General features: G+C 45.4%; 1 protein-coding gene across 1 annotated transcript; it reads left to right on the forward strand.

The window, feature by feature from the left end:
- The first annotated feature begins 21605 nt into the window (after positions 1-21605).
- Positions 21606-23117, forward strand: LOC119297362 (GDSL esterase/lipase At5g45910-like). The gene is made up of 5 exons (XM_037575181.1): positions 21606-21852; positions 21966-22178; positions 22264-22412; positions 22526-22802; positions 22891-23117. Exons 1-5 carry the CDS (start codon positions 21612-21614, stop codon positions 23115-23117), a joined length of 1107 nt encoding a protein of 368 aa, XP_037431078.1. The 5' UTR covers positions 21606-21611.
- Positions 23118-23954: the final 837 nt, after the last annotated feature.

Raw genomic sequence — 23954 nt, forward strand, 5'->3', positions numbered from 1 at the left:
GCTGAGATCGCTTCGTTGATAGGCGCCATAGCAGCTACATGGCCCAACAAGTTGTCTCAGAAAGCAAAGGATCTACCCGCGTTATCTTTAAATAAAAAAACACCAAGGCTGCAAGTAAATTGCGCCCAGCGATCAAACATTTTTAGCAAGTCAAGTTTGATCGCTTCGCGCTCGAACTCAACTTGGCGAGGGGGCATTTGTTCGACGAGAATTTGTGGCGCCAAAGTATCTATGAGCACGAGTATATATCATAGTGTTTTTTCATAGAATCAAAGGAAGAATGACTTTGGTAGTATTTGATATGCACACGTACAAATAAAAGCTTTCTCCACGTTCGGTGGCCATAGTTCATGCATGTGAACTTGAGCCTGATGCATGCATGCGTTGCATGCTAATTAGCTTTCTCAATCACAAATATATTATTTAAATATTCCATCCAGCCCTCTAATCTGCCTGACACGTTGTTTAAAGTGTGTTGACAACTCGGTTGCTTATCTTTTGAAGCCACATGCATGCGTCTTGCTTGGGCCTGTCTAACAGCCAGCAAAATACATGATAAATCGAGTACGTCTGGTTGGTAGCAATTGGATAAGAATGCACCTTAAGCTCACGGTTTGAATGGATTATCATCACCTCCGTGTATCTTGCGAGCGATGCGTTCATCTAACAGAAAACTGGCGGCGGCCTACGCTGCACCACCGCATCATCCAGCCCTAGCTCCTTGCTTATATAAAGGCAGAACTCCACGACATGAGGACGAGGCACGGAGGCACGCACGCGTAGACGCCACCGCCCTTCACATCCATGCACGATCAGAGAGGAAGGACTCACGCATGCACACATCAATCACAGAGAAAACACAGTACCTGACACCACGTGAGACGATGCCGTTGTGCACGGAGAGGAGGCCGGCGTTCATAAATCTACACCGGCGTGCACGGAGAGGAGGCCGGCGTTCATCCATCTACACACAAGGGACCTCCGCGTCATCGACATGAACATCAAGTTCACTTTTCCGGATGGTGAGATGATCGTCTAACTTTTCTCTTGTCTCTCTCCTTCACATGCAGCATGCATGCACCACGCCGAGGGTACGTGTCGGTCACCTGAGATGATGCTCGTGTGATCCCATCGCCGCCGCCGGAGACGACTTCACCGGAACAGAAAACTGCATTGGCACCGCCGGAGTTAGTCTACGCGAAGTCTTTCTCTTTTAGGTGTTATATTCTTGGCTGGAGATGACTTGGGAGCAGCCGGAGCTCGCAAAGACGCAGCCCAACCGCTAGCCCCAGTGCTCTATCATGGCAGTCTACATGTCACCAGGGAACAGGTCACGACGCACAGGTCACAACGAACAGGCCCACCGGTACACAGGTCCATGGCGTTCCGATCACGGTGCACAGGTTTGGTGTCTTGCTTCCCGGATGAGACGGCGGGGCGGAGCCGGAGCTCGGTGATGACGTGGCCCGGGACTCGCTTCCCCCTTCATGGCGTACAGATCTTTTGTCAAACCAAAGTTTGCAGCGACACAGTACAAGATCGGTCCCTCCTTCGAGAGGTGCACCTATCGTGGCAAACAGGTCCTTGGCGTACAGGTCCATGGTGTCGCCGGCGTACAGGTCACCATCTGGCATAGCACCAGTCCAAGGCGACGCGGACTCTACAATGCCACCTTTCCACGGCCTTGTGAGGTGTCCCCCTTTGTCTTGGTAGACCGCCGAATACTCGGCGTCTAGCCGAGACGAGGTGCCAACCACCTCGGCCACGCTCATCTAAGCGCGTGTTCGTTTTTACACTAACAGCAATCTCCCCAAACCATTACTCCCGCAAGGTGTAGGCCCTTGCGCACCCCGATGAAGTAACCGGCCGTCGAGAAATCTAAGCCAAGTGTGACCCATGCTACCCTAACACCAACTACTCCAACACCGTCAAGACCGACGAGGCACGACAGCGAGGGCGGGCGCGGCCATCGCTAAGGCCACGCTACATGCAGCGCGTGTATCGACAAGGACACGGGCTGTGCCGCCGCCCACACACACATCAGCATCATCATGCATGGAGGATGCGAAGCAAAGACGACGAAGACGACCACATAGCTCAATCGGAGGTATGTCGCGGAGCAACCCGCAGGAGTAATTAATCGGGAACCTTCCGAGGCCCCGGGAACCAGGAGACCGCACTCGCCACAGTCAGGCTGGCCGCGCTAGTAGGCCACAGAGCGCATTTGTTTTCTTTACGGGATCTCATAATTTTGTTTCTCCAATGAGATTAATGAAATACTCGTTTGTCGTATCATTTTCTTTGTGTACTACGGTACACTGGCATGCCCGCATATTTACATTTCCCTTTCCCGGCGCAAGAGAGAAATACATTCCCCTTCTCTTCTCGCGGAGTCCTTAGAGATCTTTCTCGTGTCAAACAAGCTCTAGTGCATCCGTTGCATGGCAACCCTACTCACTCACATTGATATCTATTGATGGGCATCACCATAGCCCGTTGATGCGCCTAGTTGATGTGAGACTATCTTCTCCTTTTTGTCATATCCACAACCACCATTCTATTCCACCTTTAGTGCTATGTCCATGGCTCACGCTCATGTATTGTGTGAAGATTGAAAAAGTTTGAGAACATCAAAAGTATGAAAATTTTGCTTGGCTTGTCATCGGGGTTGTGCATGATTTAAATATTTTCAGTGATGGAGATAAGCATAGCCAGACTATATGATTTTATAGGGATAGCTTTCTTTGTCCATGTTATTTTGAGAAGACATGATTGCTTTATTAGTATGCTTGAGGTATTATTATTTTTATGTCAATATAAACTTTTATTTTGAACCTTTTGGATCTGAACATTCATGCCACAATAAAGAAAAATTACATCGATAATTATGTAGATAGCATTTCACATCAAAAATTATGTTTTTATTATTTATCTACTCGAGGACGAGGAGGAATTAAGCTTGGGATGCTTAATACGTCTCCAACATATCTATAATTTTTTATTGTTCCATGCTATTATATTATCTGTTTTGTATGTTTAATGGGCTTTCATATGCTTTTTTATATTATTTTGGGACTAACCTTTTAACCGGAGGCCCAGTGCCAGTTTCTGTTTTTTTGCCTATTTTAGAGTTTCGGAGAAAAGGAATACCAAACGGAATCCAAACGGAATGAAACCTTCGCGTGATCTTTTTTGGACCGAAAGCAAACCAGAAGACTTGGAGTTGATGTCTCGAACACCACGAGGCGGCCACGAGGCAGGAGGGCACACACCCCACCCTCGTGGGCCTCTCGTTGCTCCACCGACGTGCTTCTTCCACCTATATATACTCTTATACCCTAGATCGATCACAGAGAGCCACAAAACCACTTTTCCACTACCGCAACCTTCTGTACCCGTGAGATCCCATCTTGGGGCCTTTCCGGTGATCTGCCGGAGGGGCAATCGATCACGGAGGGCTTCTACATCAACACCATAGCCTCTCCGATGAAGCGTGAGTAGTTTACCACAGACCTCCAGGTCCATAGTTATTAGCTAGATGGCTTCTTCTCTCTCTTTGATTCTCAATACAAAGTTCTCCTTGATGTTCTTGGAGATCTATTCGATGTAATACTCTTTTGCGGTGTGTTTGCCGAGATCCAATGAATTGTGAGTTTATGAACAATATTATCTATGAATATTATTTGGTTCTTCTCTAAATTCTTATATGCATGATTTGATGTCTTTGCAAATCTCTTCGAATTATCGGTTTAGTTTGGCCTACTAGATTGATCTTTCTTGCAATGGGAGAAGTGCTTAGCTTTGGGTTCAATCTTGCGGTGTCCTTTCCCAGTGACAGTAGGGGCAGCAAGGCACATATTGTATTGTTGCCATCGAGGATAAAAAGATGGGGTTTATATCATATTGCTTGAGTTTATCCCTCTACATCATGTCATCTTGCTTAAAGCGTTACTCTGTTCTTATGAACTTAATACTCCCTCCATTTTTGTATACAAGGCCACTATCAAAAATACATATTGCATCTATACAAGGCCACCAACACAAAACGAGGCAAGAATTAATGATCCTTCCTCGTATAAGCAAACCAGTTTAATGCGTGCATGCATGTTGTGATAATGACACTAGCTCCTTTCTGCTAGATGTTCGCTCATATCCTATTCATTGCTTGCATCCGCTCTTCTCCTTCTTCCTTCCTCGTCCATTCCATCTTCTTCTCTTCTCCTATGGCTAGTGGAGGCAGTGGCAGTGGAGGCTGGGCTACAAGTGGCGATGGCAGCAAGTCACAGGCAGGCTGCCGCTCGGTTTCAAGCAGCAGCGGGCGCTGGGCTGCAGGCCACGGCGGCTCTGTTTCAAGCGGCGGCGGACAGGAAGCTGCAGGCGACGGCGGCTACGTTTCAAGCGGGGTCGACGGCTGGGCTGCAAGCGGCAGTCGTAGCTTTGTTTCAAGCGTCGGAGACGGCCGGGCTGCAGGCAATGACATGGCAGCCATAGCCGCCGTCCACCACGACGAGTTTGACTTCATCACCGGCCTTATCGACTCCGGTGCAGAGACAGAAGACCAGCAGCTAGGCGCCGTCGACGTACAGTTGTCGGAGAAGATGCCACCATGGAGCATGCGATCTCTGAGTGCATTAGGAAGGTGGCTTGACATAGAGAAGGGGACCGAACATGCACAGGTTCTGCTGGCCGGAGACCTCGTCGGCATGGAAGACGACCTTGATAACTATGAGGAGGAAGAAGGTGTCTTCGTTGACGACGTAACAGAGATGTATCCACCCCAAGTGGTACATATTACGGACTCCGAAAACTAAGACCGGTGAGGTGAGTATGCACCTGATACATTTGACCCGGATACGGTAGGTGCCGGATTCCATTGATATTGAGCTCCTAGATGAGAAGTAGTCTCCTCTTTCATGTCTTCGATCATTGTGTTGTCAAGTTTGAAGTATGATTCCATTGTTGGATTATGAACTGTGCTACTCTTCCTTTAATCTTGCGTTGTTCAAGTTATGAGTCATGTTTTAGTCTTGTGGATTTATGAACATTGCTACTCTTGTTTAAGTGTGACGACTAAGTGTGATAATGGAGTACAAAAAAGTTGAATCTGAATGGTAAAACAGGTCAGTGTTTGGCGCCCGCGAACCTTTGGAAAAGATGGCGCGGACGAGAAAAAGATGGCGCGGGCGAGAATATGCAAAAAAATGGCGCGGACGAGCAAAAGATGGCGCGGGCAAGTATTTGCAGCCCGTTTTTCGAACGTCCAATGCATGCTCTGCATGGCTGCATGCAACGAGTGAAAGCGGCGGGAGAGAGAGAGAGAGTTGTGCGCGGGATTAAAAATTGCTCTTGGCGGGCGGAGCGAGGGGAGTGAGGGAGTTTTCTTGTTGTTCGCCGCCTGAAGGATTGCATGCGGGGTGTTAATGTTCACGGTAAACGAAAAGAAGAGTTGGATGGCAAAGCACACATTAAATTCTACCTAGGTACATGTAATCTGAGATAGTGGCCTTGTATACAAAAATGGAGGGAGTACTCTAGATGCATGTTGGATAGCGGTCAATGTGTGGAGTAACAGTAGTAGATGCAGAATCATTTCGATCTACTTGACACGGACATGATGCCTATATTCATGATCATTCCCTAGATATTCTCATAACTATGCGCTTTTCTATCAATTTCTCGGCAATAATTTGTTCACCCACCGTAATACATGCTATCTTGAGAGAAGCCACTAGTGAAACCTATGGCCCCCGGGTCTCTTTCTTATTATATTGCATCTCTTTTATTTACATCGCATCTCGTTTACTATTTTGCAATCTTTACTTTCCAATCTATACAACAAAAATACCAAAAATATTTACTTTACTATATTTATCAGATCTCACTTTTGCGAGTGACCATGAAAGGATTGACAACCCCTTTATCGCGTTGGTTGCAAGGTTCCTGATTGTTTGTGCAGGTACTAGGTTGTAACGCCCTGGACACATCCGCCGGTGGTCGTTACTCCTGGCGGGATCTAGACTGGCCTCACAGATCAATACTAGTCTTTTCTGCGCACTTTGTCCTCACTCATGCGCACCCGGGAGCAACTTCCCGGTCGGTCACCCATCCCGACACTACTCCAAGCTGAGCACGCTTAACTTTGGAGTTCTGTCCGAATGGGCTCCCGAAAAAGAAGGAATTCCTTATTGATATGAGTAGTCTATCATCCCTAATAAGCCAGGCTATCACATACATCCCCACTCAGAGGAATCGACGTCCTCGTTGGGCCACAGGAACGTTCCCTCTTGGCACATACGTCTGTGCTTCCAGTCCAGTACATGTGCCATGCCGTGTGCCACGACGGGTCACAAACATCATGAACAACATGACCACACACATGTCCGCAACCATCCGTGTAACCGTGAGGGTCAGCTCTGATACCAACTTGTAACGCCCCGGACACACCCGCCGGTGGTCGTTACTCCTGGCGGGATCTAGACTGGCCCCACAGTTCAATACTAGTCTTTTCTGCGCACTTTGTCCTCACTCATGCGCACCCGGGAGCAACTTCCCGGTCGGTCACCCATCCCGACACTACTCCAGGCTGAGCACGCTTAAATTTGGAGTTCTGTCCAAATGGGCTCCCGGAAAAGAAGGAATTCCTTATTGATATGAGTAGTCTATCATCCCTAATAAGCCAGGCTATCACATAGGTGACTTGTGCGTTGTCTCCTACTGGATTGATACCTTGGTTCTAAAAAACTGAGGGAAATACTTACGCTACTTTGTTGCATCAACCTTTCCTCTTCAATGGAAAACCAACGCATGCTCAAGAGGTAGCAGCTATGTACTCCGCTTCACACGTAGATCTCGCCACGACGCTGTGCTTAGAACTGCACCAACTGACAACTCCACCATTCAATAAAAATACATATCCGGTTTGTGACTTAGAGTCATCCGGATCAGTGTCAAAGCTTGCATCGACGTAACCATTTACGACGAGCTCTTTGTCACCTCCATAAATGAGAAAAATATCCTTAGTCTTTTTCAGGTATTTCAGGAATTTCTTGACCACTGTCCAATGATCCACTCCTGGATTATTTTGGTACCTCCCTGCTAAACTAATAGCAAGGCACACATTAGGTCTGGTACACAGCGTTGCATACATGATAGAACCTATGGCTGAGGCATATGGAATGACTTTCATTTCCTCTCTATCTTCTGTAGTGGTCGGGCATTGAGTTTGACTCAACTTCACACCTTGCAACACAAGCAAGAACCCTTTCTTTGACTAATCCATTTTGAACTTCTTCAAAACTTTATCAAGGTATGTGATTTGTGAAAGTCCAATTAAGCATCTTGATCTATCTCTAAAGATCTTGATGCCCAATATATAAGCAACTTCACCGAGGTCTTTCGTTGCAAAATTCTTATTCAAGTATCCTTTTATGCTATTCAAAAATTCAGTGTCATTTCCGATCAACAATATGTCATCCATTTGCCAAATTTCATAATATCAGAAATGCTACAGAGCTCCCACTCACTTTCTTGTAAATACAGGCTTCTCCAAAAGTCTGTATAAAACCATATGCTTTGATCACACTATCAAAGCGTATATCCCAACTCCGAGAGGCTTGCACCAGTCCATAAATGGGTCGCTGGAGCTTGCACACTTTGTTAGAACCTTTTGGATCGACAATACCTTTTGGTTGCATCATATACAACTCTTCTTTAAGATATCCATTAACGAATGAAGTTTTTACATCCATTTGCCAAATTTCATAATCATAAAATGCGGCAATTGCTAACATGATTCAGACAGACTTACGCATCGCTACAAGTGAGAAGGTCTCATCGTAGTCAACTCCTTGAACTTGTCGAAAACCTTTCGCAACAAGTCGAGCTATGTAGACAGTAACATTACCGTCAGGGTCAGTCTTCTTCTTGAAGATCCATTTATTCTTTATGGCTTGCCAATCATCGGGCAAGTCAACCAAAGTCCACACTTTGTTCTCATACATGGATCCCATCTTAGATTTCATGGCCTCAAGCCATTTTGCGGAATCTGGGCTCATCATCGCTTCCTCATAGTTCGTAGGTTCGTCATGGTCAAATAACATGACCTCTAGAACAGGATTACCATACCACTCTGGTGCGGACCTTGCTCTAGTTGACCTACGATGTTTGGTAGTAACTTGATCAGAAGTTTCATGATCATCATCATTAGCTTCCTCACTATTGGTGTAGGAATCACTGGAACTGATTTCTATGATGAACTACTTTCCAATAAGGGACAAGGTACAATTACCTCATCAAGTTCTACTTTCCTCCCACTCACTTCTTTCGAGAGAAAATCCTTCTCTAGAAAGGATCCATTCTTAGCAACGAATATCTTGCCTTCGGATATGTGATAGAAGGTGTACCCAGCAGTCTCCTTTGGGTATCCTATGAAGACACATTTCTCTGATTTGGGTTCGAGCTTATCAGGTTAAATCTTTTTCACATAAACATCACAACCCCAAACTTTAAGAAACGACAACTTGGCTTTCTTGCCAAACCACAGTTCATATGGTGTCGTCTCAACGGATTTTGATGGTGCCCTATTTAACGTGAATGCAGCCGTCTCTAAAGCATAACCCCAAAATGATAGTGGTAAATCAGTAAGAGACATCATAGATCATACCATATCTAATAAAGTACGATTACGACGTTCAGACACGCCATTACGCTGTGGTGTTCCAGGTGGCATAAGCTGTGAAACTATTCCACATTGTTTCAAATGAAGACCAAACTCATAACTCAAATATTCACCTCCATGATCAGATCATACAAACTTAATTTTCTTGTTACGATGATTTTCCACTTCACTCTGAAATTCTTTGAACTTTTCAAATGTTTCAGACTTATGTTTCATCAAGTAGATATACCCATATCTGCTCAAATCATCTGTGAAGGTCAGAAAATAATGATACCCGCCGCAAGAATCAACACTCATCGAACCGCATACATTAGTATGTATTATTTCAAATAAGTCTATTGCTCGCTCCATTGTTCCGAGAACAGAGTCTTAGTCATCTTGCCCATGAGGCATGGTTCACAAGCATCAAGTGATTCATAATCAAGTGATTCCAAAAGCCCATCAGCATGGAGTTTCTTCATGCTCTTTACACCAATATGACCTAAACAGCAGTGCCACAAATAAGTTGCACTATCATTATTAAACTTATATCTTTTGGCTTCAATACTATGAATATGTGTATCACTACTATCGAGATTCGATAAAAATAGACCACTCATAAAGGGTGCATGACCATAAAAGATATTACTCATATAAATAGAACAACAATTATTCTATGATTTAAATGAATAACCGTCTCGCATCAAACAAGATCCAGATATAATGTCCATGCTTAACGCTAACACCAAATAACAATTATTCAGGTCTAAAACTAATCCCGAAGGTAGATGTAGAGGTAGCGTGCCGACCGCGATCACATCGACTTTGAAACCATTTCCCACGCGCATCCAATCTTCGCTTAATCCATAGCCCTTGTTTAAAGTTGCAAATATGAGCAACATAACTAGTATCAAATACTAAGGCGCTACTGTGAGCATTAGTAAGGTACACATTAATAACATGTATATCAAATATATCTTTCACTTTGCCATCCTTCTTATCTGCCAAATACTTCGGGCAGTTCCGCTTCCAGTGACCGGTCCCTTTGCAGTAGAAGCACTTAGTCTCAGGCTTAGGTCCAGACTTGGGCTTCTTCACTTGAGCAGCAACTTGCTTGCCATTCTTCTTGAAGTTCCCCTTCTTCCCTTTGCCATTCTTCTTGAAACTAGTGGTCTTGTTAACCATCAACACTTGATGCTCCTTCTTGATTTCTACCTCTGCAGCCTTTAGCATTGCGAAGAGCTTAGGAATTGCCTTATCCATCCCTTGCATATTATAGTTCATCACGAAGCTCTTATAGCTTGGTGGCAGTGATTGAAGAACTCTTTCAATGACACTATCATTAGGAATATTAACTCCTAGTTGAGTCAAGTGGTCGTGGTACCTAGACATTCTGAGTATATGTTCACTGACAGAACTATTCTCCTCCATTTTGCAGCTGTAGAACTTATTGGAGACTTCATATCTCTCAATCCGGGCATTTGTTTGAAATATTAACTTCAACTCCTGGAACATCTCATATGATCCATGACATTCAAAACGTCCTTGAAGTCCCAATTCTAAGCCATAAAGCATGGCACACTGAACTATCGAGTAGTCATCAGCAGCAGGCCTAGCACCTAGCGGTGCTTCCAGGATGTAATTTTGTTGTGCAGCAATGAGGATAATCCTCAAGTTATGGACCCAGTCTGTGTAGTTTCTATCATCATCTTTCAACTTAGCTTTCTCTAGGAACACATTAAAATTCAATGGAACAGTAACACGGGCCATTTATCTACAACAGCATAGATATGCATAATACTATCAGGTACTAAGTTCATGATAAATTAAAGTTCAATTAATCATATTACTTAATAACTCCCACTTATATAGACATCCCTGTAATCATCTAAGTGATCACGTCATCCATATCAACTAAACCATGTCCGATCATCATGTGAGATGGAGTAGTTTTGAATGGTGAACATCACTATGTTGATCATATCTACTATATGATTCACGCTCAACCTTTCGGTCTCAGTGTTCCGAGGCCATATCTGCATATGCTAGGCTCGTCAAGTTTAACCCGAGTATTCTGCGTATGCAAAACTGGCTTGCACCCGTTGTATGTGAATGCAGAGCTTATCACACCCGATGATCACGTGGTGTCTCGGCAGGACGAACTATAGCAACGGTGCATACTTAGGGAGAACACTTATATCTTGAAATTCAGTGAGAGATCATCTTATAATGCTACCGCCGTACTAAGCAAAATAAGATGCATAAAGGATAAACCTCACATGCAATCAAAATAAGTGATATGATATGGCCATCATCATCTTGTGCCTTTGATCTCCATCTCCAAAGCACTGCCATGATCACCATCGTCACCGGCTTGACACCTTGATCTCCATCGTAGCATCGTTTGCCGTCTCGCCAACTATTGCTTCTACGACTATCGCTACCGCTTAGTGATAAAGTAAAGAAATTACATGGCGATTGCATTTCATACAGTAAAGCGACAACCATATGGCTCCTGCCAGTTGCCGATAACTGTTACAAAACATGATCATCTCATATAACAATTTATATCATCACGTCTTGACCATATCACATCACAACATGCCCTGCAAAAACAAGTTAGACATCATCTACTTTGTTGTTGCAAGTTTTACGTGGCTGCTATGGGCTTCTAGCAAGAACCGTTCTTACATACGCATCAAAACCACAACGATTTGTCATCAAGTGTGCTATTTTAACCTTCAACAAGGACCAGGTGTAGTCAAACTCAATTCAACTAAAGCTGGAGAAACAGACACCCATTAGCCACCTGTGTGCGAAGCACGTCGGTAGAACCAGTCTCATGAACGCGGTCATGTAATGTCGGTCTAGGCCGCTTCATCCAACAATACCGCCGAATCAAAGTAAGAAATGCTGGTAAGCAGTATGACTATTATCGCCCACAACTCATTGTGTTCTACTCGTGCATATAACATCTACGCATAGACCTGGCTCGGATGCTACTGTTGGGGAACACAGTATTACAAAAAATTTACCTACGATCACACAAGATCTATCTAGGAGATGCATAGCAACGAGAGGGGAGAGTGTGTCTATGTACCCTCGTAGACCGAAAGCGGAAGCGTTTAGTAACACGGTTGATGTAGTCGAACGTCTTCGTGATCCAACCGATCCAAGTACCGAACGTACGGCAAAGTTACCGACGCAGGGCTTCGCCTACGCACTACAACGATATGATCGAGGTGTGTAACTGTGGAGGGCGGCACCGCACATGGCTAAAAGATCAACTTGTGTGTTCTAGGGTGCCCCCTGCCCGGGTATATAAAGGAGGGAGGGGGAGCCCGGCCGGCCAGGCTAGGGCGCGCCGAGAGAAGGGGAATCCTACTAGGACTCCAAGTCCTAGTAGGTTTCCACGTAAAGGAGAAGAGGGAAGCAAGGGAGAGGGTGGCCGTGCCCCCAACCCCTTGTCCAATTCCGACTGGGCTTGGGGGCGGAGGGCACACGCCACCTCCTGGTTGCCGCCTCTCCTTCCCACTAAGGCCCACTAAGGTCCATCAACTCCCCGGGGGGTTCCGGTAACCTCTTGGTACTCCGGAAAATACCTGAACTTCTTCAGAACCATTCCGATGTCCGAATATAGAATTCCAATATATCAATCTTTATGTCTTGACCATTTCGAGACTCCTCGTCATGTCCTGATCTCATCCGGGACTCCGAACAACCTTCGGTCATCAAATCACATAAACTCATAATACAAATCGTCATCGAACATTAAGTGTGCGGACCCTACGGGTTCGAGAACTATGTAGAGATGACCGAGACATATCTCCGGTCAATTAGCAGAACCTGGATGCTCATATTGGCTCCTACATATTCTACGATGATCTTTATCGGTCAAACCACATAACAACATACATTGTTACCTTTGTCATAGATATGTTACTTGCCTGAGATTCGATCATCGGTATCATCATACCTAGTTCAATCTCGTTATCGGCAAGTCTCTTTACTCGTTCCATAATGCATCATCCTGTAACTAACTCATTAGTCACATTGCTTGCATGTCTTATAGTGATGAGCCTTACCGAGAGGGCCCAGAGATACCTCTCCGACATTCAGAGTGACAAATCCTAATCTCGATCTATGCCAACTCAACAAACACCATCAGAGACACCTGTGGAGCATCTTTATAATAACCCAGTTACGTTGTGACGTTTGATAGCACACAAGGTGTTCCTCCGGTATTCGGGAGTTGCATAATCTCATAGTCTGAGGAACATGTTGTCACACCCATGATGCGGCTATATCTCCCACGTGTCGAAGCACGACTTAGAGGCATAACCGCATTGTAAGCAATGTCGCAAGTGAGGTAATATTCACACAACCCATGTAATGAATACGAAAGGAGATACATAGTTGGCTTACAATCGCCACTTCACACAATACATGAATATAACATTACAACATCCAGAAAACAAACAAGATCCAACTACGGAACCAAAATAAAATAAGACTACCCCAAATGCTACACAGATCCCCGATCGTCCCAACTGGGCTCCACTACTGATCAACTGAAACGAAACAACACAATGAACGAGATCTTCATCGAGCTTCTCCTTGAGCTCGGCTGCGTCACCTGCACGGTATCATCGGCACCTGCAAGCTGGTTTTGGAAGTAATCTGTGAGTCACGAGGACTCAGCAATCTTACACCCTCGCGATCAAGACTATTTAAGCTTATAGGTAGGGTAAAAGGTATGAGGTGGAGCTGCAGCAAGCGAGTAGCATATTAGCTGACTAACATACGCAAATGAGAGCGAGAAGAGAAGGCAAAGCACGGTCGAGAAAGTATGATCAAGAAGTGATCCTAGAACAACCTACGTTCAAGCATTACTCCAACACCGTGTTCACCTCCCGGACCCTGCCGAGAAGAGACCATCACGGTTACACACGCGGTTGATGCATTTTAATTAAGATAAGTTTCAGGTTTTCTACAACCGGACATTAGCAAATTCCCATCTGCCCATAACCGCGGGCACGGCTTTCAAAAGTTCAAATCCCTGCAGGGGTGTCCCAACTTAGCCCATCACAAGCTCTCACGGTCAACGAAGGATATTCCTTCTCCCAAGACAATCCAATCAGACTCGGCATCCCGGTTACAAGACATCCTCGACAATGGTAAAACAAGTCCAGCAACACTGCCCGAATGTGCCGACAGATCCCGATAGGAGCTGCACATATCTCGTTCTCAAGGCACACTTAGATGAGCGCTCCATACAACTAAAACCAAACCTCGAGTTTCCCCGAGGGGGCGCTGCACAGGGCTCTAGTTTGGACCAACACTCAGAGGAGCACTGGCCCGGGGGGGTTTAAATAAAAATGACCCTTGAATCCGCGGAACCCAAGGGAAAAAGAGGCTAGGTGGCAAATGGTAAAACCAATTTTGGGCATTGCTGGAGGAGTTTTATTCAAGGCGAACTATCAAGGGGTTCTCATTATAACCCAACCGTGTAAGGAACGCAAAATCAAGGAACATAACACCAGTATGATGGAAACTAGGGCGGCAAGAGTGGAACAAAACACCAGGCATAAGGCCCAGCCTTCCACCCTTTACCAAGTATATAGATGCATTAGTTAAATAAGAGATATTGTGATATCCCAACAAAATATCCATGTTCCAACATGGAACAAACTCCAATCTTCACCTGCAACTAACAACGCTATAAGAGGGCCTGAGCAAAGCGGTAATATAGCCAAACAACTGTTTGCTAGGACAAGGTGGGTTAGAGGCTTGACATGGCAATATGGGAGGCATGATAAGCAAGTGATAGGTATCGTAGCATAGGCATAGCAAAAGAGCGAGCATCTAGCAAGCAAAGATAGAAATGATTTCGAGGGTATGGTCATCTTGCCTGAAATCCCGCAAGGAAGAAGAACGGGTCCATGAAGAAGACAAACGGACGAAGTCAAACGAATCCTCACAAACGCGACGTTATCGGAACTAACCCGAAGAAACACAAGCGGAAAGGAGCAAACAACATAGTAAACAACCACCACATAGACATGGCATGATGCACAACCAAGTATGATACATGACCGGTTTAATGATACATGGCATGGCAAAGTGCACAAGCAATCCTATAAATCAAGTGGAGCTCAATATGCAACGAGTTGCATATTGACGAAACACCATATTCAAGTTATTTAGTTTGATCTCGCTTATGTACCCAACAAATATTAAATGTTGATTAACATGGCAAGGGTGAAGCACAACAAAACTACCTATCTAGGCAAGTTTAAATGAGGCCGGAAACAACGAACAACAACTCCGGCAAAACCCCATATGCAAATATTAGGTTTGGTACTGTTCTGACCTAGACACAATTTTAGAGTTGTTAAACATGTAAAGCAAGTACACCATGTTAAACTAGGCATTTTTCTACCCCATTTACATATAAAGTTTATTAAAAACCGAGCTACGGTTATTAAGTTATGAATTAAATCATTTTAACAAGTTATTTAAGCAAATTTAAACAAACATCATTTTAAACATTTTAGACATGGATGAAAAAGACATATTATGAAACTACACAAAATTCTAAGCAACTTTCATATTAAGTTTGTTTAATTTGGATGCACGTTTTGAGAGTTATTAAATGCATGAAGTTTAGGGGGTTTCCTGTAAAACTGGGTTCTCTGGAAAAAAAGGAAATCGTTCAGGGAAAAATACAGCATGGGCCGAAACTGGCTGGACCCAGCAGGAGGGAAAAAAACAAAGGGCGCTGCTCACTTTGGGCTGAGGCCCAGTCGGGAGAGAGGCCGGTTGCTGGGTCGGTCAACGTGCAGCCGAACCAAGCCAGGAGAGGAAGATGCGTTCTCCTCCCTGTTCGAGCGAAGCAGTGGCAGGTTCAGCGGCGATGCAGGAGAGCTACGACAGCGAACTTGGCGGCGGCTTGAAGGACTTGGCGGGGCGCCAGCGACGCGGACGAGACGAAGGGGACTACGGGCGGAGAAACTCTAGGCGGCGGCGCTGGCCCCGAAGCTGCACGAGTTCGAGCACCATGGTGGTTGCAGCGGAGATGCAGTAGTGTCAGCGGCGCTAGAACTTGGAGCTCGGGGAGGATCTGGGCGACGGTGGCTTGCAGCCAGGACAGGAGATGAGGCGGATGAGCAGCTCCGGCCGGATCCAATCAATGGTGGCAGCGCGGGCGAAGACGACAGCCTCAGGTCACGGGGAGCTCGGCTGCAGGGAAAGCACTGCTTGTCGTCCTCCCGCTCGATGCAGAGGAGGCGACGGCGCAGGACTGCGGGGCTCCGGCGGGAGAGGCTTGAGGCGCAGTGGTGGCGGGCTCGAGCAAATCCGACGGGAATGGGGCACCGGAGAAAGAACGGTGACGGCTTGGCGTGGACGGAAGAGCTTGGGCGCGGCGACGCAGCTCCGGTTGGCCATGGAGATTCCTCCTCGCAGCAAGAAACGAGAACATGTGAGAGAGGAACAAAGAGAGAAGGGGATTAGAGGGGCATCGGCGGGGTACTGGCCTGGCCGTTTTGGTCCGACGACGACGCTCACCAGCGAGAGGTAAGGAGGAGGACGGGGAGGCTGGGGATCGAACCCCTCTCGATCTGGATTGGCTGGGCACGAAAGCCAAGTGAAGTTTGGTGGGGTTGCGGCGCTGCGATGGGATGGATCGGGGTGGATCCCGATGGGGATTGGGAGACGAGTGCGGCGGCGGCGGCAGGACAAACTTCCTACGTAGATTTTAGGGTTTGGATAGAGTTTGATCTATATATAGCAAAAAGGCTAAGTTTAAGGGCATTTGGTCCCTCTGATCTTAATCGGATGGTCCCAGATAAATAGGCTAGGGAGATCAAATAATAAAACGGAGATGTTTTGTAAATATTTGGGGATGATCCGAATCCAACGGTGACGACTGCCCGGGTCGGTTCCGGGACAGCTTTCGGGTGCGCGCGCGAGGAGGGTCGCGGGCTGACGAGAGAGGTTAGGTAGGGCCTGGCGGTGAGAGGTAGTGCAGAAGGCAATGGGCTGAGAAGAGAGAAGAGGAGAGGCCCGGCGACTGTTTTCGGAGACCGAAAATGTCCGACGTTAGACCGACTATAATGTCGCCATATTTATCCGTTGGGCTATCAAACTAACTCCGAATGCGATGAAACTTGGCAGGCAACCTACCTACAACATAACAACACCACATGCCAACTTTCAACCCATTCCGAGAATATTTTCTGGCCACTTATAAAATACTATTTTGGACGTGCCGCGGGCGCGTGCGAGTGTGTCTGGGCTCAGAACGGACAACGGACGGAATTGGGGAAGCCGGACGGATGCAAGTTTTGAAAACATGATGATGCAATGCGGATGACATGACAAGGATGCAACACGCAAACGAATGACAAGGCAACAACAGCGAATAACTGGAAGACACCTGGCGCAACGGTCTCGGGGCGTTACACATGTATAAGTCATGAAGAAAGCAATAGCAGAAAAACTAAACGATCATTATGCTAAGCTAACGGATGGGTCTTGTCCATCACATCATTCTCTAATGTCTCATAGTCTGAGGAACATGTATAAGTCATGAAGAAAGCAATAGCAGAAAAACTAAACGATCATTATGCTAAGTTAACGGATGGGTCTTGTCCATCACATCATTCTCTAATGATGTGATCCCATTCATCAAATGACAACACATGTCCATGGCTATGAAACTTAACCATCTTTAATTAACGAGCTAGTCAAGTAGATGCATACTAGGAACACTACGTTTGTCTATGTATCCACACATGTACTAAGTTTTCAGTTAATACAATTCTAGCATGAATAATAAACATTTATCATGATATAAGGAAATATAAATAACAACTTTATTATTGCTTCTAGGGCATATTTCCTTCAGTTTTCGTAGGGGGGCGCTCTTTCTCTGAGATCTTGGTAAAGCAAAAAGAGGGGAGAAAGAGCGACCATCATGAAAGTCGGTGAGATTTGTTCTTGGAGGAAAGAAATCAAGTTTTGATGATGACGATCAATCTGGGCGAGTTTGTCCTATGAAATACCTATGCAACGCACGATGGACTCACGCAACTTGACCATCACTGAAGTCAAAATACACAGGAGAGTGTCCACCATATATACAACCACAAGAGAGATGAGATTTGTAACAGTTCTTCTTGGAGAAAAAAGTTGACTTTTGATGTTGACGGTCGATCTGGGCCAGTTCATCACGTGATACCTTGAGAGAGTATCCACCATATATACAACCACCTTGGTAAATTTGCTTAGAATTAATCTTTGTTGTTAATTCTTATCTTATTTTTCATTGTGTGATGAAAGGTGTTAGCACCGATCGATTTCGTGGTTATGCCTTCCTCCGATGATGCAACTTCCGTTAGGGTCGACTCCATGGTCAAGGAGAAGCACGCCAGTGAAGACCGCTTGGCGGTGCTCATTGACGAGAACTAGTAGCTGATCCTAATAAAGTATTTTGCGAATCTAACTAAGAAGAATCTGCTAACTAAGGAGAGCAAATCCCCCTTTGTTTGAACTCCTGCTCAGCGATAAGGACCTCGGTCCATTTGTCATTTAGTCTATCCTGCTCACCTTGAAGCTATTCGGACTTTGTTTCATTCTTCTGGCGGTACTAATAAACCGCCGGTGGAAAGCCTGTAGCCGAAGGTCGGTGAACGGCTCCTCGGGGACATCGAAGTCATCGGATCTGAGGGTTAAATCATCCTTGGTCTCCAGATAATAATCATAATCATTGGGTTCCTCCTCATCACTTGTATTGTCCAAGATACAAACGTCTTGGGTGGAGGGAACTGCTCTACTTTGAGTCTCCTCGGCGGTGATCGGGAGCACGTCCTGTGATGGATTGCTGGCAACTTCGTTTGAATTGGTGTGTTTTCATAGGCGTGGTCCGATATGTCAGTTCTATATTTGATAGTAATGACTTCGTGGGTGGCGGGTGCGATGAATTTTCTCGTGTCTTTGGACTCTCCTTTGATCTTGTCGTAGACCGAAGTCTGGCCGTCCGAGAGTCTAACGACGCGTTTGGTTCGACGGAAATGTCACGACTTCCGATTACAGCGCTTTCTGAAACAGAATCCGGCGTTTGGTAGGCCCACGATGTATTAGGTAGCGGTGTCTTCCGATACATGCGCTCGCGAAGCGGAAAACGGCGGGACCGAAGGTGATTAGAAAACCTGGAGCCGAACGCTCGAAACAAACATATCTCGTATTCGGTAAAAATAGTCTGAAGACGGAGCTTCCCGATACCCAAGTCGAATACGTTACCTCAGCGCAAACCAAACGCGTCATAAGGTTCTGGATTCTGCTTAACATCTTGTTTACAACAGAGAGTTCGGCCTCGCCCATCTCTTGACGGTAGGGGGAGCTTATCTGTAGACCAGCTGGGGTGCGGTGTAACACTGCCTCAGAAGCCTCACCGGAGGGGCTTGATGTCTGAGCTGGCGAGGTAATGTTCAGATCCTTGAGGCCAGGTCCGGGGAGTGGATCTCGTCATGGGCCTGCTCCAAGATCGAATCTGGTTCGTGGGCAATGACATGCGAAGAATCCTCGAGCTGATCAGAAACCCAACCCGAGAAGACGAGCTTGCCACGGGCATCCGCGGCATATTCCAGATTGCCAAATCGAAGGGCTTGGCTTGGGCGAGACTCTCCACCTGGCCGAGGTGCCAACGGGGTCAGCGCATAGTATGCCGCTTCCTAAAGCGAAGAGTGGGTCGGGGACAAAAGATATCCCCACAGCCGATGTTGTCATCGATCCAAAGACCTACCACCGAGCTCTCGTGATCACCTGACGGGACCTGTATGGGCCACCAATGTCAGTGCTAAAACCAGCAGATCTCGGGTAGGGGGTCTGAAGCTTGATGATCAGAGATAGATGGTAACAAGGAAAGTAGGGACACGATATTTTATCCAGATTCGGGCCCTATTGATGAGGTAAAACCCTGCATCCTTCTTCTTATATATTGATTGTGATGGGGTATATAGTACAAATTGATCTACCTCGAGATCGTATGAGTGTCTAAGCTTTGTACACCTTGCGAATGAGAATGCGTGCCTCTATGGACTAAACCCCGCGTCTTATATAGACGTCGGGGGTACCTAGAATTTACACATGGTTGGTTACAATGTAGGGATAAACATGCAAACTATTCAAAATATGCTTTAAGTGTAGGCGAGGGCTAGCATGGTCCACTTGTCTATCTTCGGTTAGTCTTCGGCCTGACCCATCTCCAGAGGGCCAACATGACAAGCACTCACTAATTCAGGACACCAACAGGGGATAAAAACAGTTTGTATAGGACCAAACAGTTTGTATAGGACCTGCCTGCACTAGTGGTGGCTAGTTGTTCAGACTCCCGCAAAGTCTCTTGGGTTGCTTCCGGTTTGCCAAAAACCGACTTCCGGATTGGTCCGCGGACTAATACGGGACGTCGTTGAATGGTTGTCCGGACACTTGCGGAAGGTTTGAGAGTCCGCTTTGAAGATGCCCTAAAACAACATTCCTTAAAAGATTCTGGCAATCGTGCCATGAAGTGGGGTTTTCTTTGGCCAAAACATACTACAAAATCGGACCGAGCATGAAGATATCAATGAGAGTTCTTTCTCTTTCGGAATTTTTCTGGCGAAAGATCTTTGGTCTTTCCCTAAAGCCGATTAAAAAAAGTGGACAACTATTATGTACTCGCTTAGAATGATTCTTTTATTTATCTATAATTCATGACCTATTAGAAGTAAAATGTGCCCTGGTGCAATACTTACAAACAGAAAAGGTTGCTATTAGGTTGATAGTAACCTAGAGTGTCCAACCCACACCATGTATGTCCTCTCTGTTTTAACTTTTTTTCTCCCGCCTTTGGTTTTCTTTCACCGGTTTTCATTGAAAACCACACACGTCTTGCTGGTTTAGCAAATGAAATCATCTATACCAATATAAAAAGACCTAAAGAGGCAGATCCAATTAATCTCGCCCATTAAATCATGACAATCCAACGACCTAGACTGCTTCAATGTCGAGCACTCAATATGTTTAGCGTGCAGTTAATTTCATACCAAGTATAGTGCTAATCACATAATAACACACAAATAATATTCTACTTAATATCCGCATGCACTTAATATATTTTCAAATTAACGTGCATTGCACGTACACATTGACTAGTGTCATCTTTGGTAAATCAATAATTTTTGTTTTATTAAGTAAGTACTCCCTCCGTTTTTATTTAGTCCGCGTATTAGCTTTAGTCAAAGTCAAGCTTTGTAAACTTTGACCAAATTTATAAACAAATATTAACATATACAATAACAAACATATACCATTAGATTTATTATTGAATGTACTTTCACATCATATAGATTTTTTATAGAAAATGTTTGTACATTTTTCTAAAAATTTGGTCAAATTTTACAAAGTTTGACTTCAATCAACTCTAATATGCAGAGTAAATAAAAACGGAGGAAGTATTGATTCATTTGGCAGCTAAATTCCATATTTGTCATGTAATCATGGCGATTGCGTACAAAATATTGTGCCAGCAATTATATTGTGTTTGTAGTAGTGCAAAGAAAAAAGAGAGTAAGTGCTGATTCATTTGGCAGCTAAAATCCATATTTGTCATGTAATCACGGTGATTGCGTTCAAAATATTGTGCCAGCAATTATACTGTCTTTGTATAGTATAAGTGCAAAATCGTTGCTCAATCTTATTCAATTAGTACCTCCTGGCCCGTATCAGTTTAGGAGCTCCCACCTTAATTAACATGGTAACTCCATTGGTTTCCCAAAAGAAAAACATGGTAACTCCATTGACTGTTTCCTAAAATAACGCATGGTAACTCCATATCAGCAGAGGGCAGCGTCTACTATAATTAGCCCTCGGGCGCCTCTGATTTTCTTCAGCAATCCACGTTTTTGCAGCCATGGAGCTTACCCTCGTATTCTCACTTCTCGCCCTCTTCTGTCTCCAAGGCGTGAGCGCCGACAGGGTTAAGTTCACCTCCTTGTTTGCCCTCGGCGACTCCAACATCGACACCGGCAACCTGCTTATCTTGGCTACTCCGGATGTGCCTGTGTTCAATAACAAGCCTCCTTACGGCAAGACCTTCTTTGGCCACCCCAATGGCCGCTTCAGCGACGGGAGAGTCACCATCGATTTCATCGGTAAGTTGAACTATCAGATAATTCGTTGAGTCAAGTGAACACTTTGCTCAAAATTTGATTAGATGGAATTTGAATAACTGATCATGTACCTTGTTCTTTTGGTTTGGTACCAGCCGAGGAGTTTGGTCTCCCTCTTCTTCGACCCTCCCTGCAAAAGAGCCCTGACGTCTCCAAGGGCGTCAACTTCGCTGTCGGCGGCGCGACGTCGCTCAACGCCGACTTCTTCGAGAGGAACAAATATGTTAATTTCAAGCTTCTAAACAGTTCTCTGAACGTGCAGCTGGACTGGTTCGAGAAACTCAAGCCATCGTTTTGCAAGACGGCAGGTCTGCGACACGCTCCCTTGTCTAGCCGTTACAGTGCTTAATTCTTGGCTGTTACACACATACCGAGAAACTGCTTGATACGTAGGACCAAGTGAATGCTTCAAGAAAACCCTCTTCGTCGTCGGGGAGTTTGGAGTGAACGACTACAACCTGGCATGGGCTGCGGGGAAGTCTGAAGGCGAAGTGAGGGCTTATGTACCTCAAGTTGTGCAAAATATTGCCAATGCCGTCGATGTATGTAATACATTTTGCAATTTCTTTAGTTATGCTTCAGTTTTTTGGTACACAACACACCATTTTTGTGACACGGCGCTAAACTAGTCAACTTAATTACCTTGGTGCAACAGGTGCTCATCAAAGGAGGTGCAACTTACGTGGTCCTGCCGGGGATCCCGCCGATCGGGTGCTCGCCGTCCCTGCTGGCGACCCGCGTGAAGCTCAACAAGGCGAAGGAGTTCGACCAGCTCGGCTGCCTAAGCGACGTCGACCGCGTGACCAAGTACCACAACACCCAGCTCCGTGATGCGATCGACGGTCTGAGGCGCAAGTACACGCATGCCAAGGTCATCAAGGCTGACTTCTACAACCCGATCATCGACATCCTCCGAAACCCTGGCCGGTTCGGTACGTAAGAAAAAGAAGTTCTGCGTGCATGGGTTGCATGTGCATGGCCACTGAGTTATCTGAGATTTTGTGACCGATCTGCATGCAGGAGTGGCCGGCGGCGACGTTCTGCGGGCTTGCTGCGGAGGTGGCGGGAAGTACAACTGGAACATCAGCGCCGTGTGCAGCCAACCGGGGGTGGCCGCCTGCAAGAATCCCTCGGCGTTTGTGAGCTGGGACGGGACTCACTTCACGGAGGCCACGTACCGCCACGTCGCCAAAAGGTGGCTCTCCGGTCCTTACGCCGATCCGCCCATACTGAATGCTAATAACTAGTATTAGAGAGGAGCCCGGAATAAAACCGTTACAGGTGTCGTAAAGAGTTCCACGGTTCACGAACATGTTAATACCATGTTTTAGAAGGAATCAATAAAAGTTAGCTTTAGACAATTGATTTGAGACGATTTTTTTTTTTGAAACCAAGACGAGTTGTTTTTAGAGGGGGGAGAGAACTGAAACGACCCGAGGCAAATTGACAGTAATTTTCAGCAGCGACTAACTACAGAGACTAGCTATTGTTGCATGCTGTACTTCTGAAACTCATGGTATAACTCAATGGCTTTATACTCGGCGGGCTAGCGTCCAGTTATTATAACAAATCCAAGAAAGTGCAACCTTTTATTATCCTCAGTCTCTGCATTAGCAGTGCCAATGCATACAAGAGTCTAAAGTATATTTGGGGCCATAACATTACCACTATTGAGTTACCCGTGACATTCTGCGGACTAAAAAAATTGAGTTACCCGTGATATTCAAAAAGAAGGGAAAAAACACAAAGTTGAGCAACAAATTAATATGTATATCCAAGAAAAAAGTTCACAGCTCGCGGCCATGATGCTCTAGACCAAATCATGGCAAATGTGTGTATCGAAACAATAAAATTTTCCTTCCACTGCAAAAAACTAAAAATGCTACGCTCTTAATAATTACCATGCTCTATATTTTTTGCTATCATAACATAAAAATCACACACTGAATATTTCTAGTTTAAAATATATTAAAATTGCCATGCAGAAAAATTACCAAAATCTAGAATGTAATTTGCCATGATCTTTTTTTAGATTTAATTTGTCATGATCTTAATATAAATAAATTTCCATGCTCTATGTTTTC

Source organism: Triticum dicoccoides, chromosome 5A, assembly GCF_002162155.2.
Source record: "Triticum dicoccoides isolate Atlit2015 ecotype Zavitan chromosome 5A, WEW_v2.0, whole genome shotgun sequence".
Taxonomy (NCBI): Eukaryota; Viridiplantae; Streptophyta; class Magnoliopsida; order Poales; family Poaceae; genus Triticum; species Triticum dicoccoides.

Bases quoted from the DNA above. Each gene is read 5' to 3' on its own strand.
- LOC119297362 (XM_037575181.1), top strand. From the start codon at position 21,612: ATGGAGCTTACCCTCGTATTCTCACTTCTCGCCCTCTTCTGTCTCCAA. The intron at 21,853-21,965 runs GTAAGTTGAACT...GTTTGGTACCAG, and splicing joins AGTCACCATCGATTTCATCG to CCGAGGAGTTTGGTCTCCCT. The intron at 22,803-22,890 runs GTACGTAAGAAA...ATCTGCATGCAG, and splicing joins CCGAAACCCTGGCCGGTTCG to GAGTGGCCGGCGGCGACGTT.